At 41.8% G+C, this 24,577-nt stretch overlaps 1 protein-coding gene across 1 annotated transcript in view; it reads right to left on the bottom strand.

The window, feature by feature from the left end:
- fig4a (FIG4 phosphoinositide 5-phosphatase a) overlaps positions 1-24,577 on the bottom strand; it is a 106,878-nt gene that overhangs the window by 17,630 nt on the left and 64,671 nt on the right. The window contains exons 21-22 of the mRNA XM_033649039.2: positions 20,734-20,932; positions 527-615 (exon numbers count right to left, since the gene is read on the bottom strand). Of these exons, the coding sequence (XP_033504930.1) occupies positions 527-615; positions 20,734-20,932 (288 nt within the window). The remainder of the gene's footprint in view (positions 1-526; positions 616-20,733; positions 20,933-24,577) is intronic.

Genomic DNA, 24,577 nt, shown 5'->3' with positions numbered 1-24,577 from the left:
GTACATCGCCAGAGAAAGCAGGTCCCTTCTGCTGTGTGATTCTGTCGAAGTGTACTGTCCTTCATTTTAACATGCATTTACATGAATTTTGGGGGCTAGACCGCAACAACGGGGCCAGCACTGTAAAAGGAGACAGTTGAGTTTACCTAATTTAGGGGCTGTGCACATACCGCCTTTTTTGCGCCCTCAAATTCATTGTTTTCAATGTAGACGCCCAGGCAGGCGCGCTAAAACGCCAGAGCAACGTCAGGGTGATGCCAGAGCGGTGCGCACACGTTCCCAAGTGCCCATTTTTCAAGGTTCGACGGCTGTGACAGATTTCTTTCCCTTCTTCCGTAAATACCAGTCTGTGGTAAATATGGAGGAGAAGTTGATCATTTTAGTGCAGAGCTGTCAGAGCTTTAAATCTGCCCCACGCACAATAAGCCTACACACTTATAAACAGCATCTGGAAGAAGATAATTTCTGCACACAGGATTTCAGTTAAACAGGATATGGTACCGTGCTTGTTGAGGTTGCTTATTACCTTTCATAAATGCGCAGGTCTTTGTCTTCGGGTAACTCAGCCAGATTGAGTCCGTAGGGCTCCTTCACTGACTGCTGCTGCTGGATCTCCTGAGGAGAGGAGAAGGGAAAGGTAAGAAGCTACAGTACACGTGACTGAGACAGAAGAACATAAAAAGGTTTTCACAAGTTTTACCGCAACTTTAAAAGGAAAGAATAAAACGGAGAGAAACATTACAGCAGGTAAAACTGTCTGCTAACGGCCAGCTTCTCCAAACAGCAAATCAAGTAGCTGCAGCTCAAAATATAACACCATTGAGACAAGGTCATCAGGTTCAACCGCTTCTCTACAACTGATTCACTACTTAAGATGGCCCAACGAGTGTAATTCAGACAACTATGAATGTAATTTGATTGTTGATGTCTGATGAGATGGTGTCGTGTTCAGGGACAGTGCCCTCCTGGGGGTCTTGCACACAGCGTGCAAAGTTAGTAGGGACATAATAATCACAATAAAAATGATCAGTTTGAAAGGGTCAGACCAGTTCAAGCTGATTCTTCAAGGCTTCATGTGAGAAGATTTTGTGATCACAACAATTGTGTAATCACTGTCTGTTCTTGGGAAATTATTGAAATTATATCTACAAAGAGACAAAAATAAACTGTTGCAAAATCAAGTTGGAAGATAATGAAATCATAACCAGAGGTCATTGATCATGAGGTTATGCTCCCTTAAGAAACACGCTATTGCACCATATATGAAATAAGACCTTCAATTAAAAAATGCAATTAACCAATGAGATTAATGCGACCTAAAAATCTAACACCAAGATAAAATGAAATAAAACTGTTGCCAGGGTTAATTCATTATTACACAAAGCTATGGGAACATCAAATAAAAGAAAAACAATAAATATTCCCAGGAGCACTTTTTTAATCATGCTGTGATTTATGTTATTTTTTTAGTTTCATGGAAACATGTAATTAACCTGCATTAAGCTCAATTCATAATAAATAGTTTAGCATTTCCTCTTCCCATTTAAACCAGCAATGATATTAAGTAGTGCTGTGGTCTATTAACCCTTCCTATGATGATCTAACGACAGCTCGGTGCAGCAGAAAGACTGTCTAAAAACTTGTCCTAACGGTCTCCAGCAGCAGGGTTGCATCCCTTTAAAGTCAAAACAAGACAATGAGGCTACAGTGTACACGTGCTCACTCAGACCAGACGATGTAAGTGGCAAGAAAACATTGTCTTGTCTGATTCATCTCAGTTTCATCTCAAAAAAATATTTCAGAAACCGCTTGGCTAGTCTGACTCACCAGATTCTTATATCATACGAAAAATGCTTATCGTGATACTCGCGATATTTCGGCTTGTTGACGTCAAACTGTTCCCCACGGCAACAACAAGTATGGCTGAAAGTGAAGTAATTACAGACTCCGTGGTGGTTCCAAAAAGAGGAGCAGCTTCAGTAGTGTGGAATAAACTGTGGCGTCCTGAATGTTTTATGAACAGCCCTGGACTTATCAGACTCTTTTAGGAAGTTACTGCTTAGAGGGAACTCAGTCAGCGGGAATCTCATGCTCAAAGGCGATCCGCTGTCTGACACCGCCAGTCAGAAGTAATTTGCAACATCTTTTAACTCTAGCAGCGGCATGCGCTTCTGTAATAACGTCGTAATTATGTTCTGCTAGAGCCACATATAGCGGGCAAATTGTCCATGGTTTTAACCAGCCGTGTGAGCTCCTCCAGAGCTGAGGTACAGTCATGCTTCACCTCTCAGGTGCCGATTATCAAATTATGTTGGTCTTTTTTATCTGTAAAAGTTGCAGAGGCATTTTATTGACAGCGCTCGCCTCCCCACTTGCAAATGTGAACACCAACATCAGTTCATCCTGACACTATTTTGCAGCAGCACTGTTGCTGCTTTCTGGGCTCAGCGCCTCCAAAGACAAATGCGGTTGGTTAAAAGAACACAAAAACGCCAGAGCATTTTGCCCCTGTAGCAGAAAGATAATGTGTGCTTCCAGACCTTTCTCTAGCACTGACATGACGCTGTGGCAATACGTCTGGCTGCACGAGACCTGGTTTTGGCTACTCCAGTGACTTAACTATTTTCTTGCTGTTGTTTTATATACTAGGCGGTACAGTGGTTATCACTGTCGCCTCACAGCAAGAGAGTTCCTGGTTCAAATCCGAGTTGGGGGAGCCCTTCTGTGCAGAGTTTGCATGTTCTCCCCGTGTCAGCATGGGTCCTCTCCGGGCACTCCGGCTTCCTCCCACAGTCCAAAGACATGCAGATTAATTGGTGACTCTGAATTGTCCGTAGGTATGAATGTGAGTGTGAATGGTTGTCTGTCTCTATGTGTCAGTCCTGTGATAGTCTGGTGACCTGTCCACTGTGTACCCTGCCTCTTACCCAGTGTCACCTGGGATAGGCTCCAGCCCCCCGCAACCCCCAACAGGATAAGCAGTCATGGAAAATTAATGAATGTTTTATATACTTGGTATCTAAGGTGATTTATCAGTCACATGACCGACCAATGGACTGTATATAAGAAAACTGTTACCAGCCTCGGATACTGCCCTGATTAAAGAATGGATGTATAAAGAGACCTGGATACAGCATTCAAGGCAGGACCCCATTCAATTCTTTGAAAGTTGCTCAGTGGCACATGAAGCCAAAAACCGTTTGACTTCCTGAGTATAAAATTACCCTGATCTTCTTGAAATGTTATCGGACAAACTAGATTGCATCTCACTCGTAAAATGAGACATTCCGCAGGGGTTGTGATGGTCAAACAAAATGTATCCACTGATTTTCAGATGTCTCTTTCACAATGTTAGTCTATCGGAAAAAGTCTTTTGGGCCCAATGACGAACCTAAAAGTTGTAATTATGCAGTTCGCCACTATGTCAAATTGGCTTCAAAGCCCGGTGCTGTTCCTGGGGGCCTAGATGACCGCCTGAAAGCCTAAAACATTTGTCAAATAGACCACTGCAACCCAGGAAGAGGTGCGTGTTGTGTTTCAATTTTAATAACAGAATAAAATTAAGCTTTGAAAAATTGAGGAACCTCATCAAATTACTTGGGTTTCCATCCAAGTATTACAAATTTTAAACCAAATTTTCAGGAAATCTGCAATAAAAATGCAAATTTATGCACTTTTTCCATCCACTATGTGAATACTGGGCGTTGATTCATCAAGATAAGCAGTAGGAGGTGCTAATTATCCAGTCAGGTGCCACTGCAGAAAAACTAGGCCAAACAAGATGACGTAAGTACAAGAGCGCCAGTCAAACTTCAAACGATGAAAACAATCAATGTACAATAATGACGAGCACACTGGACAATAGAAATAGAGTACTGAACAGCTAATATTACAGCTATATGCCTTTGGAAGAGTTTTGGTAACAGCCACATGTGCATACATAAGCCTGTTAAAGCCATTCAGGGACAACAAAGAGAGCTTGCTGTGGCCTATGCAATGACTGTGCAACATCATTTATTTGCTGAATCTTAACTGCATTTACTTTTTTACTGAAACACCGACTTTTCCACCTCACCCAAGCATAAAAACTCTTTTGCCATATTTGAAGATTTTTTTCTAACTTTTGTTGTTTTTTATGCGCATATTGAAAATACACATAAAAAGAGGTGGAAGGAAACGCACCTAGAGATGCAAAAATTATGTAAATGCAATACCGTCATCGTGTTCAAACCCAGGATCCTTAGCCACAGAATAACCTCACAGTATCTAAGATGTAAAAGAGAGAAACTTTACTCTTTAAAAGTCCTGCAAAAGGTGTATTTTGCCTGCTTTTTATTAAGACTGAGAGAAGCTTGTTATGTAACAGTGTGCACAGCAGTGGCCATAAGCAGTCAGCTCTGCCATTGTTGTCTTTGACTGTTTTGACTGCAATATGCTCAACATAATGCATTCAGTTTTCACTGTATTTGTATTGATCCAAGCTGCCTGGGGGGGGGGGGGGTGTTCCAGGACCCTAGCCAAGACACAGCAGCTGTGAACACACACACACACACACGGGCATACAGACAAAATCACAAAAACACACAGAGGCTTGCACAAACACAGAGTACACGAGAACACACGCGCGTACTGCTGTATAAACACATTCATATGGTGTGTGAAAGCACAGACGAGCATGTAAACACATACTTGCTTATACATACACCCACACACATTGCAAATCTATCCATGTTCATGCAGGCACACGTACGCCCATACTGAGGGGAATATGAAATGAGCATGTGTAATTACATGGCAAACGTAGTAATGATCTGATGTTTAAATATTTCAGCAGTTTTGTTTTGTGCTGGCACCCTGGCAATCCATTCTCAGGGACAAGCTCAGAGGCAGCGACACGAGACGCATGAGAACGAGAGTGTGTGCACCCGACACGTGAGCTAGCTGTCCAGACCAAAATATTCATGACTAGCTCGATGCTCAAGGCCCCGAGAAGACAGAGCAGAGAAAACCTACGGAAAACACATCATAAATCAGGAGGAGAAAGAGACGGATGGAGCCGGGAGGGGAGAGTCTTTACATCTAACTGAGGATCAGAAACGGTCCTGTTGAGTTTTATCGTGATTTTCTGCTCAGTTTAATCAAGGCTAATTTTTTTTTTTCTTGATGCACAAAAAGGTAGACATTTTGTAGCATCGTCAGTGTCCATCCAATTGGTGAAAGGCAGCTGACACATACCAGCTTTGGGCTGATACATCCAGGGTTTCTACACATTTTCATGGACACAATGTCAAAACTTTTTCATGACTTGTTATCCATCCGTCATCCATCCATCTATTTTCATCCGCTCATCCAGGGCTGGGTCGTGGGGGCAGCAGGCCAAGCAAAGCACCCCAAGCAAAGCACCCCAGATGTCCCTCTCCCCAGCAACACTTTCCAGCTCCTCCTGGGGGACCCCAAAGCGTTCCCAGGTCAGATGAGATATATAATCCCTCCAGCGTATTCTGGGTCTGCCCCAGGGCCTCCTACCAGTGGGATGTGCCTGGAACACCTCTAACAGGAGGCATCCTGATCAGATGCCCGAACCACCTCAACTTACCCCTTTCGACACAAAGGAGCAGCAGCTCTAGCTAGCCTACATAAAATTTATGTTGCTGTTATGTTACATTACATGGAAGGTTAACCACAGATGATAACTGTAACAAGTTATTTTATCATAAGCAAAAAAATGCCATGACTTTTCCAAAACTTTGAGTAATTTTTACTAATTCCATGACTTGACTTTCAATGACTTGGGTTTACATGACCATGGTAACCCCTGTGCAACATGCACAGGGGTTACCATGGTCATGTAACCCCTGGTAACCCCTGTGGTAACCCCTGTGCAACATGCAGTTTTCATGGAGATGGAAAGTTAGAAGCAGTTGTCACTGAAAACCTGCCATTTCAAACTTCTTTTTTGTTTTATTTTGTGGTGCAAATACCCGAACAATACTCTAGAGCAAACAAAACACAAGGTGTGGCAACTGTAAGAGGCACTGCTGGGCCAATTTAGAGGTACCTCATCAAATAAGTTGGGTTTCCGTCCAAACAGTACAAACTTTAAACTAAATTTTAAGGAAAATGGGCGATAAAAATACAAATGTATGCGCTTTTTCACCCACTTTGTGAATACTGAGAGTGGTTCAGGTAAGCAGTAGGTGGTGATAATTTTCAAGTCAGTTGCCACTGCAGAAAACTAGGCCAAACAAGATGATGTAATCAAAAGAGTGCCAGTCAATCAGAGAACACACTGGACAATGGAAATACAGAGTTTTATACAACTAGTATTACAGCTGTGTGCCTTTGGAAGAGTTTTGGTGACAGAAATATGTGTTAAAAGCCATCCAGAGACAACGGAGAGAGCTTGCAGCGGTCAATGCAATGACTGTACTTCATCATTAATTTGGTGAATCTGTTTTCATTGCACTTAGCTGCATTCATGTTTTATCGATACACTGACTTTTCCACCTCACCCAAGTGTAAAAACTCTTTTGCCATATTTACAGCTTTTTCAAATTTTGTCGTTTCCACCTAGGGCTTTTTTGCACGTATTGAAAATACACAGAAAAAGAGGTGGATGGAAACACACCTTGAGATGCAAATATAACGTAAATGCAATATCATGTTAGAGCAGTGTGCTCAAATCTGGGATCTTTAGCCATAAAATAAAATAATTATCAGTATCTCGGTTTCGGAAAATGTCCTGAAAAAAAAAGGTGTATTTTGCCTACTTTTTTATTAAGACTGAGAGAAGCTTGTTATGTAACAGCGTGCACAGCAGTGGCCGTAAAGCAGTCAGCTCTGCCATTGTTCTCTTTGACTGTTTTGACTGCAGTATGCTTTGTGGTACAGATACCCAAACAATACTCTTGAGAGAACAATACATAAGGTGTAGCAACTCTAAGAGGCATGACTAGGCCAATCTTTGAACTTGTAGACAGAGCAATGCTAGCTCCTTCCCTGTTTCCTGTCCTAATGCTAGGCTAATTGCTTCCTGGCTCTATCTTGTGATTGTGGTATCTATCTTTTCAACTAGCCCACCAATAACTGTAGAGACATTGCACCAAAACCATAAATGTCAACCTCATTGTGGAACTAAATGAAATAACCTAATGCCTACCATGAAGACTTTAAAAGACTGACAAGCTCTCACATCTTAAGATGATGTGACTTTGAAGTTACACCCTTAAAGACTTTGCAAAGACTGGTGATCTTGCAGGGTCACTATTTTCAGGACTGCAACTAGATTCCATTAGAGTTTATTTCCCATCTTGCTCCTGGTGGAAAGTCACTATTTCCTTACATGTCCACAAGAACTCATAACTTTGGAAACACAAATAAAAGGTATCAAATGTTGACAGTATTGTTGATTTTGCATCAATAAAATCCTTAAAGATAAACTGTATTTACGTTCAAACTTTACATTTTGGATTTTGTCCTCCGTTTGATTTTGTCGGAAAAACAAGACAAGAAAAAGACTGACTTAACCCAGCTCGGACTGAGCCCTATACCAAATAAAGGAAAAATCTTATGATCGTATTCATTGGAAATTTGTCTGCAACAGTGAAATCTAGGGTTGGGTGATATGTTAAAAATTTCCAACCGGCCACCGTCAGCCCATCAACCGGCAGTTGCCGATATATTCGGCAGTTGTGTGTGTGGCGGAGAAAAAAAAAGAGGGGGGATGTTGCATTCATGTGATGTCGGAAAGAATCGAAAAATGACTTTCAGAATGGTATAATTCACATTAACGCCACCTCATGTCAGAAAAACAACTCGGCAACTCGCAAGCCCATTCATGTCCAACATGGCACGGAAATATCTGTGCATACCGGCAACAAGCACGCCATCAGAGAGGGTGTTTAGCACGGCTGGTAGTTGTCGCGCCGCACCCGTTGCAGCCGCTGTAATTGATTAACGGGGGGGCGAGCTGCTACGGGACTCGCGCTGCAGACGTGTCGCGCCGCTCCCGTTGCCGGTGGACCCTGGCCGTAACTTTCAGCTTCGCCATCACTGACATGTTTTGTGAAAGACTCGGCGGAAATCAGTGTGAAGCTGCCAGTTCCAATACGCACACACTTTGAATTGTGCTCTACATAGTTATTATGGACTATATGTACTGAGTTTAATTCTGTGGAGACAGACCATTAATTCAGCAAAATAAAATGACAAAAATCGCCCAAAAAATCGCCAAAAATGAAACCAACCGTGATGGACTCAGCCGATGGGCGATTGGCGATATATTCGTCCAATCACCCAAGCCTAGTGAAATCCCCAGAAAAGTCGTTTGGCATTAGGCCAGTGTATGTTAATTGTGTGAACTTGTCAGGTCACCAAAAAGATTCATCCTCTAGGCACAAAAGACACTTCAGATGACCCAAAGTGTCAGAATGACAGACCAGCTAACAGATTTTTATAACTATCCATAAAGCCATGCTGCTCACGAGAATAAAGAAAAAACTATCCATTTGATACACAGGTCAGATTTAACAGCTTTAGGTTTCACCTGCTGATAGAGGATGACAGTGGAACCATGTCTGACATCTTTATCACTACAGGAAATAACGTCTGGAGGGAACTGTGTTTAAAGAGCAGGAGCTGCGCTCAAACGATGCCAAGCAAAGATTTAACACCATCTCATCCCCGAAGATCTGATTTACCCACAATTCCCAGGCATTTGGACGTATTTGACAGTGGAAGAAATGTAACTCCTTTCATATGGCTGCTTGCTTGCTGAGTCACCAGCCAACAAAGCACTTGGGACTGTGGCCACAGAAACAGTCATCATTTGGAAATGTCAAATTTGTGTCTGAATGAGACTGAATCAGTCATTTTCTATGTAAATTCAGACAGACAATTTATGGGCAGGAGTTACCACACACATACTGATGTTATTTAATAATATCTGGAACCAAAGTATTATAAACGCTGCAATCCAGGGGCGTGAATACACACGGAGCAGCAGTGTGGTTTCACTGGGGCCCGTAGAGGAAATCTCCGCCATTCACTAGGCTAATATATACAATGTAAACAAGAGAAAGCCAGCTGAGACGAAGGTTGAGAAGTACCACAGAGACATCATGGACTACAAAAATGGCCGAGTATACTCGTGGATGACGTCAGACGGCCAAACCACTCGTTTCAGACGCCAGAGGGACCTGGGTTTGCCATCATCTGGAGGGTCCGGCAGTGATGCATCTTTGACCAACAGCCAGAGGCGGCGTTTTTTACGGGACCCGGGGAACGGCACCATACGAGGAGCGTGACTTGAGGCGGCGGACCAGGAGGGGCAGGAGACGACACCGCTCCAGCCGGAGGCACCACATCCCAGACAGCGGCACGACGGTGATCAATCTGTCTAGCAGGCCCCTGACTGATGAGGAGATTTCTATCCTATCTAAAGGTCTATCTTTTGTCCCTTTTAGAAAAGCTGATTCATTCAAAACTAGAGTTGAAATGTTTAAATTCCTCAGGTCTATAAAATTGAGAGCTTTTTTTGACAAAGGACCTTCTCATGTACCACTTCCCCCACAGACTGTTGCTGACACTCCTGTCCGGACTGTCCCTACTGGTCTAAGTCCTGCTCTACCTGATTCCAATGTGAACATCAGACTGAGATCTAAAAGCACCTTTGTCCCTCCTGTGCTCAACCCTGCTGTGGCCACTTTTTGCAGAATTACTGAACAAGAGGTGAGCGCTTTAACATCCAGTAATGTGAATAAAATGCACTCTAATGTTAGCCCATGTGAGAGACAAGCTTTATTCAACCTCCCTAATGACTCTGACATTGTTATCTGTAAGGCTGATAAGGGTGGGGCTATTGTAATTCAAAATAAATGCGCATACAGAAATGAAGTGTTGAGACAGCTCAGTGACAGGTCATTCTATATACCGTTATCATGTGACCCCACTTTAAAATTTTAAGAGGTGTATTTGTTTCTTAAGAAATCAGTGGAGGATGGGTTTATTTTACAAGATGAATTCAATTTTTTGTATCAAAAATATCCCGTGCATCCTGTGTTTTATACTCTCCCAAAAATTCACAAAAGTTGTGCTGAGCCTGTACCCGGACGTCCTATTGTAGCTGGTACACAATCCCCGACTGAACCTATATCCAAATACATCGACCTACATATAAAGGATCTTGTTTTTCACCTGCCTTCATTTGTTAAAGACACTACAGATTTCCTTAACAAAGCTGGGTCTTTGCAAAATCTGCAAAAGAAAGACTTTTTATGTACCATGGACATCACGAGCTTGTACACTAACATACCACATGCTGAAGGCTTAGAAGCACTCAGACACATTTTTTGGACCAGAGAGAGACTCAGATTCCTCCCACTGATTTTTTGGTCAGCATGGCTGAACTCATCATGAACAAAAATTACTTTAAGTTTGAAGATGCTTACTATTTGCAGTGCCAAGGCGTAGCTATGGGGTCGGCGTGTTCGCCTAATTACAGTAATCTTTTCATGGGGAGTTTTGAGGTGGAATTTGTGTACAATAATAATGCTTTTCTCCACCTTCTGAAGTGTTGGTATCGTTATATTGATGATATTTTCTTTATTTTTTCGGGTACTACAGCTCAACTTGAAAAGTTTAGAAGTTACATTAACACAAGGATGCCATCCATTAAGTTTTCTCTTGAATTTAACAATGAGTCTATTCCTTTTCTTGATGTCATGGTTGCTAAAAATGAGCTACTGAGCACTAGCGTTTATAGGAAAAAGACTGATACAAACAGCTACCTTGATTACACCAGCTTCCATCCACCTGCCCTTAAAAAGGTCTCCCTTTTAGTCAGCTCTTAAGGGTCAGAAGAATTTGTAGCACTGATGCCTCTTTTGATAAACAAGCCAAGGAACTGTGTGATCATTTTTTAACTAAAGGTTATGATGAAAGGGCTCTTAATGAGTGTATGCTCAGGGTGAGACAAATTGACAGGACATCTTTATTGACCTCCAAGACTTGTCCTTTAAAAAACTCTAGGTCTGGTTTGTGCTACCACCTTCTCTAACATCTCGGTTGATATAAAGAATAGCTTGAGGCAGCGCTGGTATATTCTAGCAGGTGATCCACAAGTTGGTCATTTATTTAAAGAGCCTCCAGTTTTTGCACACAAACGTGCTCCAAATTTAAGAGACCAACTAGTCAGAGCAGATTATTTTGTACGTCCTCAGCACTTTTTATCCTCTCTACCTCCGGGTAATCATCCATGTCGAAGTTGTGTTCACTGTAATGCCATGATTAAAGGTGACAGTTTCTCTCATCCCCATTCAGGATGTAAATACCCCATTAAGAGTAGGATCTCATGTAAAACCAAATTTGTTGTCTATCTTCTAAAATGCCCATGTGGGTTATGCTATGTTGGCAAGACTAAGAGAGAACTAAAGATTTGTGTCTCAGAACACAAGAGCAGCATCAGGAATAGAGATGAGAAAGACATGTGTGGCAAGACATTTTAACACTGCTGGCCACGATGTGTGCTCCTTAAGATTTCAGGGCATTGAGGAAGCGAGACCTATGAAGAGAGGGGGGGATAGAGAGAGAAGGCTGCTACAACGTGAAGGCTTCTGGATCCACACGCTGCAAACTGAACACCCGAAGGGTATGAATGAGGAACTTCTCTTGAGCTGTTTTTTGTAAAAAATAAAATTTTGTAGTGTTGTTTATTACTGTTTTTCATACCGTTTGCCCTGTCAATATGCCTGATAGGGTTTAAGATGTATTTAGACATATTTACATTTGTTCTATTCTATGCCTTATTCTGCCATGTTTGTGTGCCGTACTAGAATGTATGCCTTGTTATATATAGGAGGGGTTACTGTGATATCAGCACTTTATGTGCTTTTACTGTGCTGACTGACTTTAGCTCCTTTTATTATGATGTTCTACTGCTTTGACCTGTGGCACTTTATATATTTTTTTACTGTACCATTTACTGCTAAGTAGTATTTTGTATATATATATATATATATATATATATATATATATATACAGTACAGGCCAAAAGTTTGGACACACCTTCTCATTCAATGCGTTTTCTTTATTTTCATGACTATTTACATTGTAGATTCTCACTGAAGGCATCAAAACTATGAATCAACACATGTGGAGTTATGTACTTAACAAAAAAAGGTGAAATAACTGAAAACATGTTTTATATTCTAGTTTCTTCAAAATAGCCACCCTTTGCTCTGATTACTGCTTTGCACACTCTTGGCATTCTCTCCATGAGCTTCAAGAGGTAGTCACCTGAAATGGTTTTCCAACAGTCTTGAAGGAGTTCCCAGAGGTGTTTAGCACTTGTTGGCCCCTTTGCCTTGAACACCATTTTTATGATTTTTGAAGCCTGAATGCAAGTTAAGTGAAAAGAAAAATCTGATGTAAGGCTATGAACAAACTACCTCACAGTCACATGACTTCAACGAGGTTGTAAAGCCGTCTCATTTAGCCACTTGTTAGCAACTGACTTCATTTAAGATAAGTTAAAGCGTCAAAATTCATAAGAGTTTGTATTTACTGTCAGATTTTTATGTTGTATAACAAAATGCAAATATCTCTTCAGCTTGTGTTGACCACAGATCTTATTTCAGGCATCTTACCAAAAAAAAAAAAAAAAATCCACTGTTGTTATGCGGATGATACACAGTCGTCGAAATCCAGCACTTGGGCAGTGATTTGCAACCCACTTTTTCCAATGGACTTAAATGGCAAAAGAATCAGTGGATACATTTTTTTTTCAATGTCATAACCCCCGTTTCACTATCAGAATTTAATCCATTTGGTTCAATAACATTTGGAAAGTCTAGAGGAGCCACACAATGAAATCATTTTGTCCCCACTCAAGTTAGCAGAGTGTTAAACTGGACGTAGCCGGCTTGGCTAGCAGAAATTTCTTGTGCAACTGCTCTATAGGTCCAATGATGCAAAAGTAGTGCCAATCATCTGGGTAATTTTGTACGTGGCAGTTGGACATTTTTTGGCGGAAGGTCCAGGGTTTGAATCTTGCTGGGGTCAACGTCAGCAAAGGCATGCAGTCACAAGAGGTTCCCGCCACCAAATTAAAATGGGATCAGATTCCTTAAGTAGGCTTCAGGATAAGAGAGTAACTCCCGAATCTGAGCCCGTTGTAGATGGGAGGTTCCAGACGTAAATACAGATTCTCTCATGCACCACTGAGCAACTTTCATAGAAATGAACGGGGGTCCAGCCCACTACGCTGTATCCAGGTCTCTTAATGCGTTTCCTTGACCACCACTGCCCTGTGTTGTAAAGATCTGGATCTGGGCAGCAGATGGATCTGTTTTAAAAAAAATTAATGAAAGAAAACCAGCTTACTTTTTGTATTATTTTTCTTTTTCTTTCACATACAGTACAGGCCAAAAGTTTGGACACACCTTCTCATTCAATGAGTTTTCTTTATTTTCATGACTATTTACATTGTAGATTCTCACTGAAGGCATCAAAACTATGAATCAACACATGTGGAGTTATGTACTTAACAAAAAAAGGTGAAATAACTGAAAACATGTTTTATATTCTAGTTTCTTCAAAATAGCCACCCTTTGCTCTGATTACTGCTTTGCACACTCTTGGCATTCTCTCCATGAGCTTCAAGAGGTAGTCACCTGAAATGGTTTTCCAACAGTCTTGAAGGAGTTCCCAGAGGTGTTTAGCACTTGTTGGCCCCTTTGCCTTCACTCTGCGGTCCAGCTCACCCCAAACCATCTCGATTGGGTTCAGGTCCGGTGACTGTGGAGGCCAGGTCATCTGCCGCAGCACTCCATCACTCTCCTTCTTGGTCAAATAGCCCTTACACAGCCTGGAGGTGTGTTTGGGGTCATTGTCCTGTTGAAAAATAAATGATCGTCCAACTAAACGCAAACCGGATGGGATGGCATGTCGCTGCAGGATGCTGTGGTAGCCATGCTGGTTCAGTGTGCCTTCAATTTTGAATAAATCCCCAACAGTGTCACCAGCAAAACACCCCCACACCATCACACCTCCTCCTCCATGCTTCACAGTGGGAACCAGGCATGTGGAATCCATCCGTTCACCTTTTCTGCGTCTCACAAAGACACGGCGGTTGGAACCAAAGATCTCAAATTTGGACTCATCAGACCAAAGCACAGATTTCCACTGGTCTAATGTCCATTCCTTGTGTTTCTTGGCCCAAACAGATCTCTTCTGCTTGTTGCCTCTCCTTAGCAGTGGTTTCCTAGCAGCTATTTGACCATGAAGGCCTGATTGGCGCAGTCTCCTCTTAACAGTTGTTCTAGAGATGGGTCTGCTGCTAGAACTCTGTGTGGCATTCATCTGGTCTCTGATCTGAGCTGCTGTTAACTTGCCATTTCTGAGGCTGGTGACTCGGATGAACTTATCCTCAGAAGCAGAGGTGACTCTTGGTCTTCCTTTCCTGGGTCGGTCCTCATGTGTGCTAGTTTCGTTGTAGCGCTTGATGGTTTTTGCGACTCCACTTGGGGACACATTTAAAGTTTTTGCAATTTTCCGGACTGACTGACCTTCATTTCTTAAAGTAATGATGGCCACTGGTTTTTCTTTAGTTAGCTGATTGGTTCTTGCCATAATATGAATTTTAACAGTTGTCCAATAGGGCTGTCGGCTGTGTATTAACCTGACTTCTGCACAACACAACTGATGGTCCCAATCCCATTGATAAAGCAAGAAATTCCACTAATTAACCCTGATAAGGCACACCTGTGAAGTGGAAACCATTTCAGGTGACTACCTCTTGAAGCTCATGGAGAGAATGCCAAGAGTGTGCAAAGCAGTAATCAGAGCAAAGGGTGGCTATTTTGAAGAAACTAGAATATAAAACATGTTTTCAGTTATTTCACCTTTTTTTGTTAAGTACATAACTCCACATGTGTTCATTCATAGTTTTGATGCCTTCAGTGAGAATCTACAATGTAAATAGTCATGAAAATAAAGAAAACTCATTGAATGAGAAGGTGTGTCCAAACTTTTGGCCTGTACTGTATATGTTTTGTTTTTTTTTTGGGTGTACTCAGAAAGTATTTATTACTCTTAGGCACTTCATATTATAGATGTGTTTTCTTGATATTGGTCCAGTTAATACCTACTGATACATGTTTTGTACTTTTTTCTCTTCTATGAGATGTTTGTCTATGATTACCAGGATTCTGCTTGGTGCTCTGGTGATTGCCTAATGCCATGCAGCTATGTGATTGGGAGTGGAGGTTATTTCTGCATGTCTCATCCTGCTTTTCTGTCTTTTCACACACTGAGGAAGACACTTGTCGAAACCGGTCTGTGTGTTTAACTATCTGTACCAGTGAGATATTAAAAGTTGCCAACGAAGGACACCGAGTGTTGCTGGCTTTTTCTTGTTTATACTGTTGTTCTGTTGCCGAGCACCTCCAGACTTTTTTCCTCTTTTTTGAGAGTGCGTGTTGTCTTTCTTCATTAATATATACAATGTACAATGCCATAGGCTTGTGCTAATAACGTTAGCATGTTGTATTTGTTTGGAAAAAGTGTCCAGCAAAAGAACCAGGCTCTGGAGCAGAACCCACAACAAGAGGCAGCTTCAAGCGACAATCCCTGACAACACCTGACCACACGTTTTACACCAAATGCTAAAAAAAGACAACAGTTACATGATAGAGTGCTTGCTGTGCCTCCCAGAAAAAAAACCCACTGAAGTCTCCACTTTACAAAACTCCTCCTCTAACCTTTGCAAGCTCATTTCAGGAAGTTGCACATACTGTAGGTCAGGGATACTCAACTTGCTCTGCCTGGGGGCCACTTTTGCAAAATGACAAGAGGTCATTGGCCAGTCAGAAGTCCTGCACACGTATGCAGGGGCGCTTCTAGGATTTGAGGACATCTGGGACTTAGCGCGAACCTCTGTCTGGGGTTACAGAGCATCCATTCCTGGCACTTTTTTGGATAAACAATCTCTATTTTGCTGATTTGTTATGGACTCCAGCACCTTAAGCTGCTTTTTAAACCACCGTGCAGCAACTCAACGCCTGCTGTCATTTCAATGGAGTTAGGACGGCAGTGGGGAAGCGGTTTCGAACATGGCGGCAGGGGTATGAAGCGGTTGCTGCCCACACACATTTTGCTCTGTCTCACACACTCAATTCTGTTGAACTTCTAGCGTTGCCGCCTGGCTTTGGCCAATCTAATAGAAGGAGGCTGGCATCACAGAAGCAGACAACAAGATGGAGTTGATAATGCTGGTGTCTGGATGCCCAGAGGTGTACAACATAGCTACTGTCTGGGGGGTACACACAGCTAACTAAAGGCTGACACCCAGAAACGTCCTGAACAAACCAAGATAAGAGGAAAATAAGAAAATACTGACATAGGGTGGCCCTGTGGCCTTACAGCAAGAAGGTTCCAGGTTTGAATCTGCCAGCTGGGGCCCTTCTGTGTGCAGTTTGACTGTTCATCCCCATGTCACTTTGGGTTTTCTCCGGCGTCCTCCCGCAGTCCAAAGACATGCACTTCAAGTTTATTGGTTCCTCTAAATTGCCTGTAGGTGTGAGTGTGAGTGTGAGCGTGAGCGGTTGTCTGTGATAGTCTTGCGACCAAAAAAAGCAAACCCCTCTCTATTATGGTTTTCATTTTTGGTGGGAAAAATAGTTAGTAGCAATCTATAACAAAATGATAAGCTTACTCTACATAAACTATTAATAAGGCATAAAAACCTAATTAAATAAATATTGTCTTATTTACTTTGGTATTTCTGTCATATACAGATATGCAGTGGTGATTGATGAATATTATTTACGTTGCTGTTGTCAAACGTCAAGTCTATCATGTGATGATACAGTTGTTTGATAGTTTAAGTGCAAAAATGATCAAGACTGACAAGGTGAGCGGGCAGTCATGCTTTTTTAGACTGAAAGTGGCGATAAGGAAAGACGACAGAGAAAATAACAGCAGGAGAGAAGGACTAGATTCCTTTTTTTTTAATAAACAGCTGCCAACCCATGGACATGTGTATACACGCCTAATGGTGCATGAGTGTGTGCCTTATAACCAATGACTAGTGTGCACCAAGGCCCCTTATAATGGCATGTACCAGGGACTGTCATTAACCATCTTACCCCACTGCAGCAATCAACAATTTACACCTCACTAGCGATTCTTTATGAGGCATGATATTTCTAATATACTAAAGAAATATGTTTCCTCTCCTTGACACACTGACCTACTACTTGAGCTGATTGGTGTTCTCACTGCTGGTATCTGGGTGAACAGGGATATGAGGGTGCGACCATTCCACCTGGGGCGTGAAATAGATACTGATATAGTGATGACGCATTCTGGAAATTTGTCACAGCTATACTGTACTCTATGTATACACATAAAGGCATGTGGTGAACTATATAGTGTGAGGCTTAGTAAAGAAAGCAGAAATATATTTATCTCATCTGTTAGTGGGTACACAATGACGTCCACAGGGATATCTATAGATACAGACTGAGGCAAGAAAACTTTAAAGCTGCACTAATGTATATTTTTTTTTGTTAATTATTGGTTAAATTGATCAAGCAGCAATGTGAAATGTGAAAACTGTCACTTTCAGTGACAAGGCAGAGAATTATTACCAAACTTTGCAGTTCTCCTCGGCTCTACAGAGTTTTTTAGCCTCTCTCAGCTCACTGTTTTGGTTTTCTGGCCGAATCAACTCTAACTGCTTTCATCACCCTTATTTCTAATCACAGCAGGCTGCTGTTTGCGGTTAGTTGGTGGATGTAGTGGAACATTTCACTGCTAAAAAGCCATATTTTTCCCTCTGAGGTTGGTGGAGATGAAAACAGAGTTGTTGCTGGTCTGCTTGATGTGTAAATAGGAAACTGTTTGCACTTAATACGATGATAATAAGTTAGATCTTGTGATATCAACTTGTTCAGCTGCCCCTAAGTGGCCAAAAAAACAAAAAGTAAAGGCAAAACAGACAGTAGTACTAATCTACAAAATGTTTTGTCAGAGCTAATCTTAATGTTTTGGAGTCTAAGATGAGAAAATTTGAATTTAAATTGTAGAAAAATACAAAAAAATCAAAACTAAAACTGAACAAAATCACAAATGACTCCCAAAAAATCAGATCTCTTACATATTATTAACAAAAAACAAGGATACGTTTGCTCTTTTCAGATCTGTCCAGAGACAAGTACGGATATTGTCAAAGCAGACTTAGACCTTCACATCAATAAGCAACCCAAAGAGGAGATTAAATGTGACACAAAAAAATGAAGGCAGACAAGACACCTGCAGGTGACCACATCTCACCTGATGTCCTAAAAGCAGACAAAATCCCACGGCACATGTCCTACATACACTTTTTAATGATACATGGGCCTTAGAGGAGGAAGCCAGAGAAGAACAGACCATTCTGCTACAGTTCCCACTAAACTAACACAAGCGAACACGAGACTGAGAAAGGAGACTTGTTCTATAAAACCCAAGCAAAATCCTGATCATGCTGGACAGAATAAAGAGTGTGCTGCATGAGAAGCTGCAGACATGGCAGGTTAGTTTCAGAACGAATGCTTCCTGTACAGACAGTGTGTCAGAATTACACAAGCCAAGACAAAAGGACCTTATGGAGGTCAATGCTACAAAGCAATACATAATTCAAACCACATATGGCTTCTGAACTACCTTATGAATGGCTTTTTTGATTAAAAGATCATCTTTAGCAAGGAAATAATCAGAAACTAGCTGAGCCCTATTGCTGAAGGTAACTGAGACCAAAAAGTGCAAGATGGATGATCAATTTGACCCCTTTTTAAATATAGATTATACCTGAAATGTCATTAAATAAAAGCTAGTGTCTCATTTCATGTTTGAGGTACACTCACCGGCCACTTTATGAGGTACACCTGTTCTACTGAGTGTTTATTGCAAATAGCTAATCAGCCAATCACATGGCAGCAACTCAATGCATTTAGGCATGTAGACATGGTCAAGATGACCTGCTGAAGCTCAAACTGAGCATCAGAATGGCGAAGAAAGGATATGTAAGTGACTTTGAACATGGCAGGGCTGATCTGAGTATTTCAGAAACTGCTGATCTACTGGGATTTTCACACACAACCATCTCTAGGGTTTACAGAGGATGGTCCGACAAAGAGGAAATATCCAGTGAGCAGCAGTTCTCTGGGTGAAAATGCCTTGTTGATGCCAGAGGTCAGAGGAGAATGGCCAGACTGGTTCAAGATGATAAAAAGGCAACAGTAACTCAAATGATCACTGGTTACAACCAAGGTCTGCAGAAGACCATCTCTGAACCAACAACACGTCCAACCTTGAAGCAGATGGGCTACAGCAGCAGAAGACCACACCAGGTGCCACTCCTGTCAGCTAACAACAGGAAACTGAGGCTACAGTTCACACAGGCTCACCAAAACTGGGCAATAGAAGATTGGAAAAACGTTGCCTGGTCTGATGAGTCTGGATTTCTGCTGCAACATTCAGATGGTAGGGTCAGAATTTGGTGTCATGGATCCATCCTGCCTTGTATCAACGGTTCAGGCTGGTGGTGGTGGTGTAATGGTGTGGGGGATATTTTCTTGGCACACTTTGGGCCCCTTAGTACCAACTGAGCATGGTTTAAACACCACAGCCTACCTGAGTATTGTTGCTGACCGTGTCCATCCCTTTATGACCACAGTGTACCCATCTTCTGATGGCTACTTCCAGCAGGATAACGCACCATGTCACAAAGCTCAAACTGGTTTCTTGAACATGACAATGAGTTCACTGCACTCCAATGGCCTCCACAGTCACCAGATCTCAATCCAATAGAGCACCTTTGGTGGTGGAATGGGAGATTCTCATCATGGATGTGCAGCCGACAGATCTGCAGCGACTTTGTGATGCTATCATGTCAATATGGACCAAAATCTCTGAGGAATGTTTCCAGCACCTTGTTGAATCTATGCCACCAAGAATTCAGGCAGGTGAGTGTAGGTCTTACTCAAATATTCATTTCTGGCCAGCTTTCCAAATGGGGCATTTAATCAAGACATACTTGCGTGCATCAAGAAGTTAAGTCATACAGGGATACATACAGCGTTGCTTTCCTCATGGCATGTGTGCAGTACTGTACATGTAGAGAACTGAGTTTGTTATGCGAAGACATGGAGAAAAAAAGAGAAGAATAACAATATAAACACCAAAGCTCTCTTTTATCCTCCCTAAACCAACATTAACACAAACCCATGGTTCTGGAAACCCCCGTCACTGAGGCTGATTAAGTTGATGTCTTCTCTTCCGTCTGACGCAAACAGAAACACAGAACTAATTTCTTTTGGAGACTCGGGGGAGTGAAGAGGAGAAAATACAATTAGGGTGACAAACTCAAATTGGAATGCAAAAAGCTTCTGTGCCCGAAAATACAGCAGGTGGCTTCAACATAGCCTGAACTGCGATGACATTTCCCTAAGGTCCTTAGCGGAGATTTCATATCCTCGAATCATTAGAGGACCTCATTTGATAGGCTGCTTTGTTTCCTCCATATTAAACAATAAGGATATAAATTAAGTTAGTCTCACATGTGTTCATTTTCTTCGTTGAGTGTTTTGATTCTGATCTTACAGTATAACACTGCTGCAGTGTAAATGTGTTTCCTCGTGAACGTTAATCTATCTCCAGACATTGGTTGTTAGATGCTTTGTGTTTTCATACCTCCTGTGTGCGAGTGCTCTCGCCAGACTCGATTAGCAGTTTGATCGGTGTGGAGCGCTGGGACACAGACCCGTCGTCATCGCGGTCCTCCTCGGAGTCGTCCTCTGATGTGCTGCTGATGGCCTCCTCACTCGGGGGAGGAGGTGCGCTAGCTGCAGTCTTCCTCTGGAGCAGTGTCTCCTCCTTACTGGTCTTGTTGCTGCAAATATCCACAAACATCCAAAAAGATGAACATATGCACCAACACACACATGCACACTGAGCTGTCAAGAAATTAGCTGTCTATATAATTTTGAAAAATATTATTATCTCAATGTAATGAGACCGTGTATCATTTAAAATGTAGTCAGCAGCAGGACTCTGAGAGCTTTAAGAGGCTAAATTACACCCCACAGCAGCAGTGGTAAATGGACTTGCATTTGTATAGCGCCTTTCTAGTCATCCAACCACTCAAAACGCTTTTTACACTACGAGTCACATTCACCCATTCACACACACATTCATACACTGGTGGTCGAGGCTACCATACAAGGTGCCACCTGCTACAGTCTTAACACACTCACACATGGATGTGTGATGGAACAGCCATTGGGAGCAATTTGGGGTTCGGTATCTTGCTCAAGGATACTTCGACATGCAGACTGGAGGAGCCAGGGATCAAACCGCTGATCTTTCGATTGGTGGATGACCCGCTCTACCTCTGAGCCAATTAGTCGCCCCTTATGGCACCGTGTACTTTCACAGCAAACTGACTAATTCCTTAAACACTTTTTGATAACCAAGAAAAAGACAGAGCAGAGATCAGTGATGCTCAACTTGTGGCCCGCAAGCCAAACCTGGCCTGCAATAGGGTGCCAGGTGGCCCAGCGACCATTTTCTAATTCGCAATGAAAAATAAATTGACAGGGTTCAAACTAAACTTTTAAACAATGTGTGGCAATATTAAAAAGTCAAATTGGAGTGCTGTCCTGATCTTTACTTTATTATAACTTTGATACAATACTAGGAATGGGAATCACCAGGGGATCCACGATACGATATTATCACGATACTTTAAGTCACGATACTTTAAACCTTTTTTCAACTGTAAACCATGTCCCCAAAGGAAAACTTTGTCAACATCTGTTTATCTAATAAGATAACATTTTCAGTTTGTTCATATCACCTCAGCCTTTTTTGCAGCAGCACCAACATGTATTTAGTGATCTGAAAAAGCAACTGATTATATTATTCTAGTAGGCTACCTATAGTTTAACTTGTATTTGTCATATTAAGAACTTATGTAATAAAAAAACCCAGATACTTGGCAACACTGATATTCAATACATTTCAATACCACTGGAAGATTTGCCATTGAGGGCATACAATTTAACATTTTTACTAAAGGATAAATATAACAGGGCGAGAACATGACACGACAATTCTAGTTCACACACAGACATTACAAAATGAAATTCGAGGACTTTTCAAGCACTACTTTTTTATTTTCAAGGATGTCACTCAAAGCAAATAAGCCAATGTATTTAAAAAAGGAAATTTTCATTAAAACAAATAAATGGTGTAATCAGCGTCTCTATTTTCAGCTATGGCTTAATCATCACACTCTTTTTAGGCATAACTGTATTAAAATTTAAAACATTTGTATGTGATAAAACCATCTGAAAGCAGACCAAGGAAAGCTATTACAATGGCACACTGCTGGAGAGAGAGGAAAACAAATCACTGTGAAAAGCTGGCTCGTTATGTGAAGTCGTGTTAAATTTAGCCATGCCAAAAATGGCCTTGTGTATTTGTGGGGTTTTAACAGTGGAGCGAAGTAAAAAAAACAACAAAAAACAATACTACGTTGGGCAGGGAGGGAAAGCGCACCATGGTGAAATAAGACGATGAATTTATAAAAAGAAGTTTAAGTTAAGTTTAAGTTTTAAGTTTATTTACTTTATTAATCCCCCTGAGGGGAAATTCAATGTTTTCACTCTTGCTTGTCAATTACACACAGCTCCTAAATACACACACATGCACAAACAGGACCTATACATGCACAAAGTGGAGAGATGTCAGAGTGAGGGGGCTGCCCTTGGTGAGGCACCCCAAGCAGTTGGGGGGTTCGGTGCCTTGCTCAAGGGCACCTTGGCAGTGCCCAGGAGGTGAACTGGCACCTCTCCAGCCACCAGTCCACGCTCCATATTTGGTCTGGACGGGGACTTGAACAGGTGACCTATTTTGGTCCGGACGGGGACTCGAACAGGCGACCCTCCGGTTCCCAACCCACGTCCCTATGGACTGAGCTACTGCCGCCCCGAAAGGGTTGAGCAATTTAATTCTTTGGTGAAAATATAGGACAGCGCTCTGTGGTTCACTTGAATTTCAAGGACTTTTCAAGTACTTTGTTAAAAAGTGGGTTATTTTGAATCTTCCTCTCAAAATTCAAGCACTTCAAGAACCTTGGGTGAACTCAGACTTAGTTCACACTGGTATATTATTTCTTGTTTTGAACTCTGAATGTACATAAGGTGCAATAATGCATTTTTAAAAATGATCAAAATAGACCTTCTTTATAAATAACATGAAGAAAAGTGTCAAGGGAGGATCCCCCAGACCCCCTGCAGAGGTCTGGGCTGAGTCCTGAAAGTCCTCAAATCCTAGAACCACCTCTGGGTACATCTGATCTGCACAAGGCTGCTGCAACTTTATTTGCTTCGTTTATTCAACTTGTCTGATAACTATTATTAATGATATACCATTAAAACATGTATAGACTCATACAGAAGTAATTCCCCCCAATCATCACTTACGACCCACTAGAAGTGTGTGGTGGTGTATTTTCCTGCAGACTCTGCCCTCCGTCTGTATTTTCGTATTTTTTTATTTGTTTTTGGGATGTTGATGTGCATGTACCCCCACAGGACTCAGGTGAGGTCAGGGCTTAACAAAATATAATGACCAGGTGCCAGACTGTCAGCAACAGGCATCCAAGAGACAGCGCAGAAAAACAAAATATAGTAAGGCAAAATGCCAAACAATAGTCAGCCTGGGTTTGTCTTTTACTTTCACTTTCACTGGCGAGCGTGTTTGCAGACAGTAACTGACAAACCTTCAAGGTATACCTTAAACGTTTGTTTATTAATATTTGTCTATTGGCCCCTGGCCTCCTGTCATTTAGCAAAAGTGGCTCTGGGACAAAGCAAGTTGAGTATCCCTGGCTCGGGCCCACCATCCCTCTACTGAGGTTGTCCAAAGTGCCTCTTTCATTATTCAGCTATAATCCTTCTGGAGCTCGGCGTTTCCCACCTCTGCCAAGAAAAGCCTGGCTGAGTCACTGAATGTTGTGAGTGAGTGTTTTTAAGATTACTCAAAAATATTCAGAACCAGTCCAAACTCCACCTTCTCTCACGTCTTTGCTTCTGCGAGTACAGCCAGAATGTGCCTCGTTTTCCCTGCAGTTTTGTTGTTACTGGGCAGCTCTGGGCAATGCCCACTTCAGTGACATAAGAGAGTTGTTATGAAAGCTGGAATTAGTCTTCCTTTTTAATCTGATGGTGATAGTTGCTTATTTGGCCTGGCCTAATATACTGTAAACTTACAGATAGCGATACAGATTGTGGTTGTACTACAGAAAGATATTATAAACAATGACGGTGAACTTCATTCCCCTTTCATACTCTTATTTAGTTTATTCTAGGTCGTTGTTACAGGCCACCCAGTTCCAATGTAAAGTATCTGGATAGAGTATGTGAAACTCTAGGTGTACTGACAGATGAAAGTGAGGACACATTCCATCTTCATGAGCTGAATACTGACTGGTTTTCTAAGAACTGTTCATTACATAAGAAGCTGATTTCTA

Source organism: Epinephelus lanceolatus, chromosome 13 (assembly GCF_041903045.1).
Source record: "Epinephelus lanceolatus isolate andai-2023 chromosome 13, ASM4190304v1, whole genome shotgun sequence".
NCBI classification, from domain to species: domain Eukaryota; kingdom Metazoa; phylum Chordata; class Actinopteri; order Perciformes; family Serranidae; genus Epinephelus; species Epinephelus lanceolatus.
The sequence above is the reverse complement of the archived record's forward strand: the minus strand, read 5'-3'. Positions and strand labels throughout refer to the sequence as shown.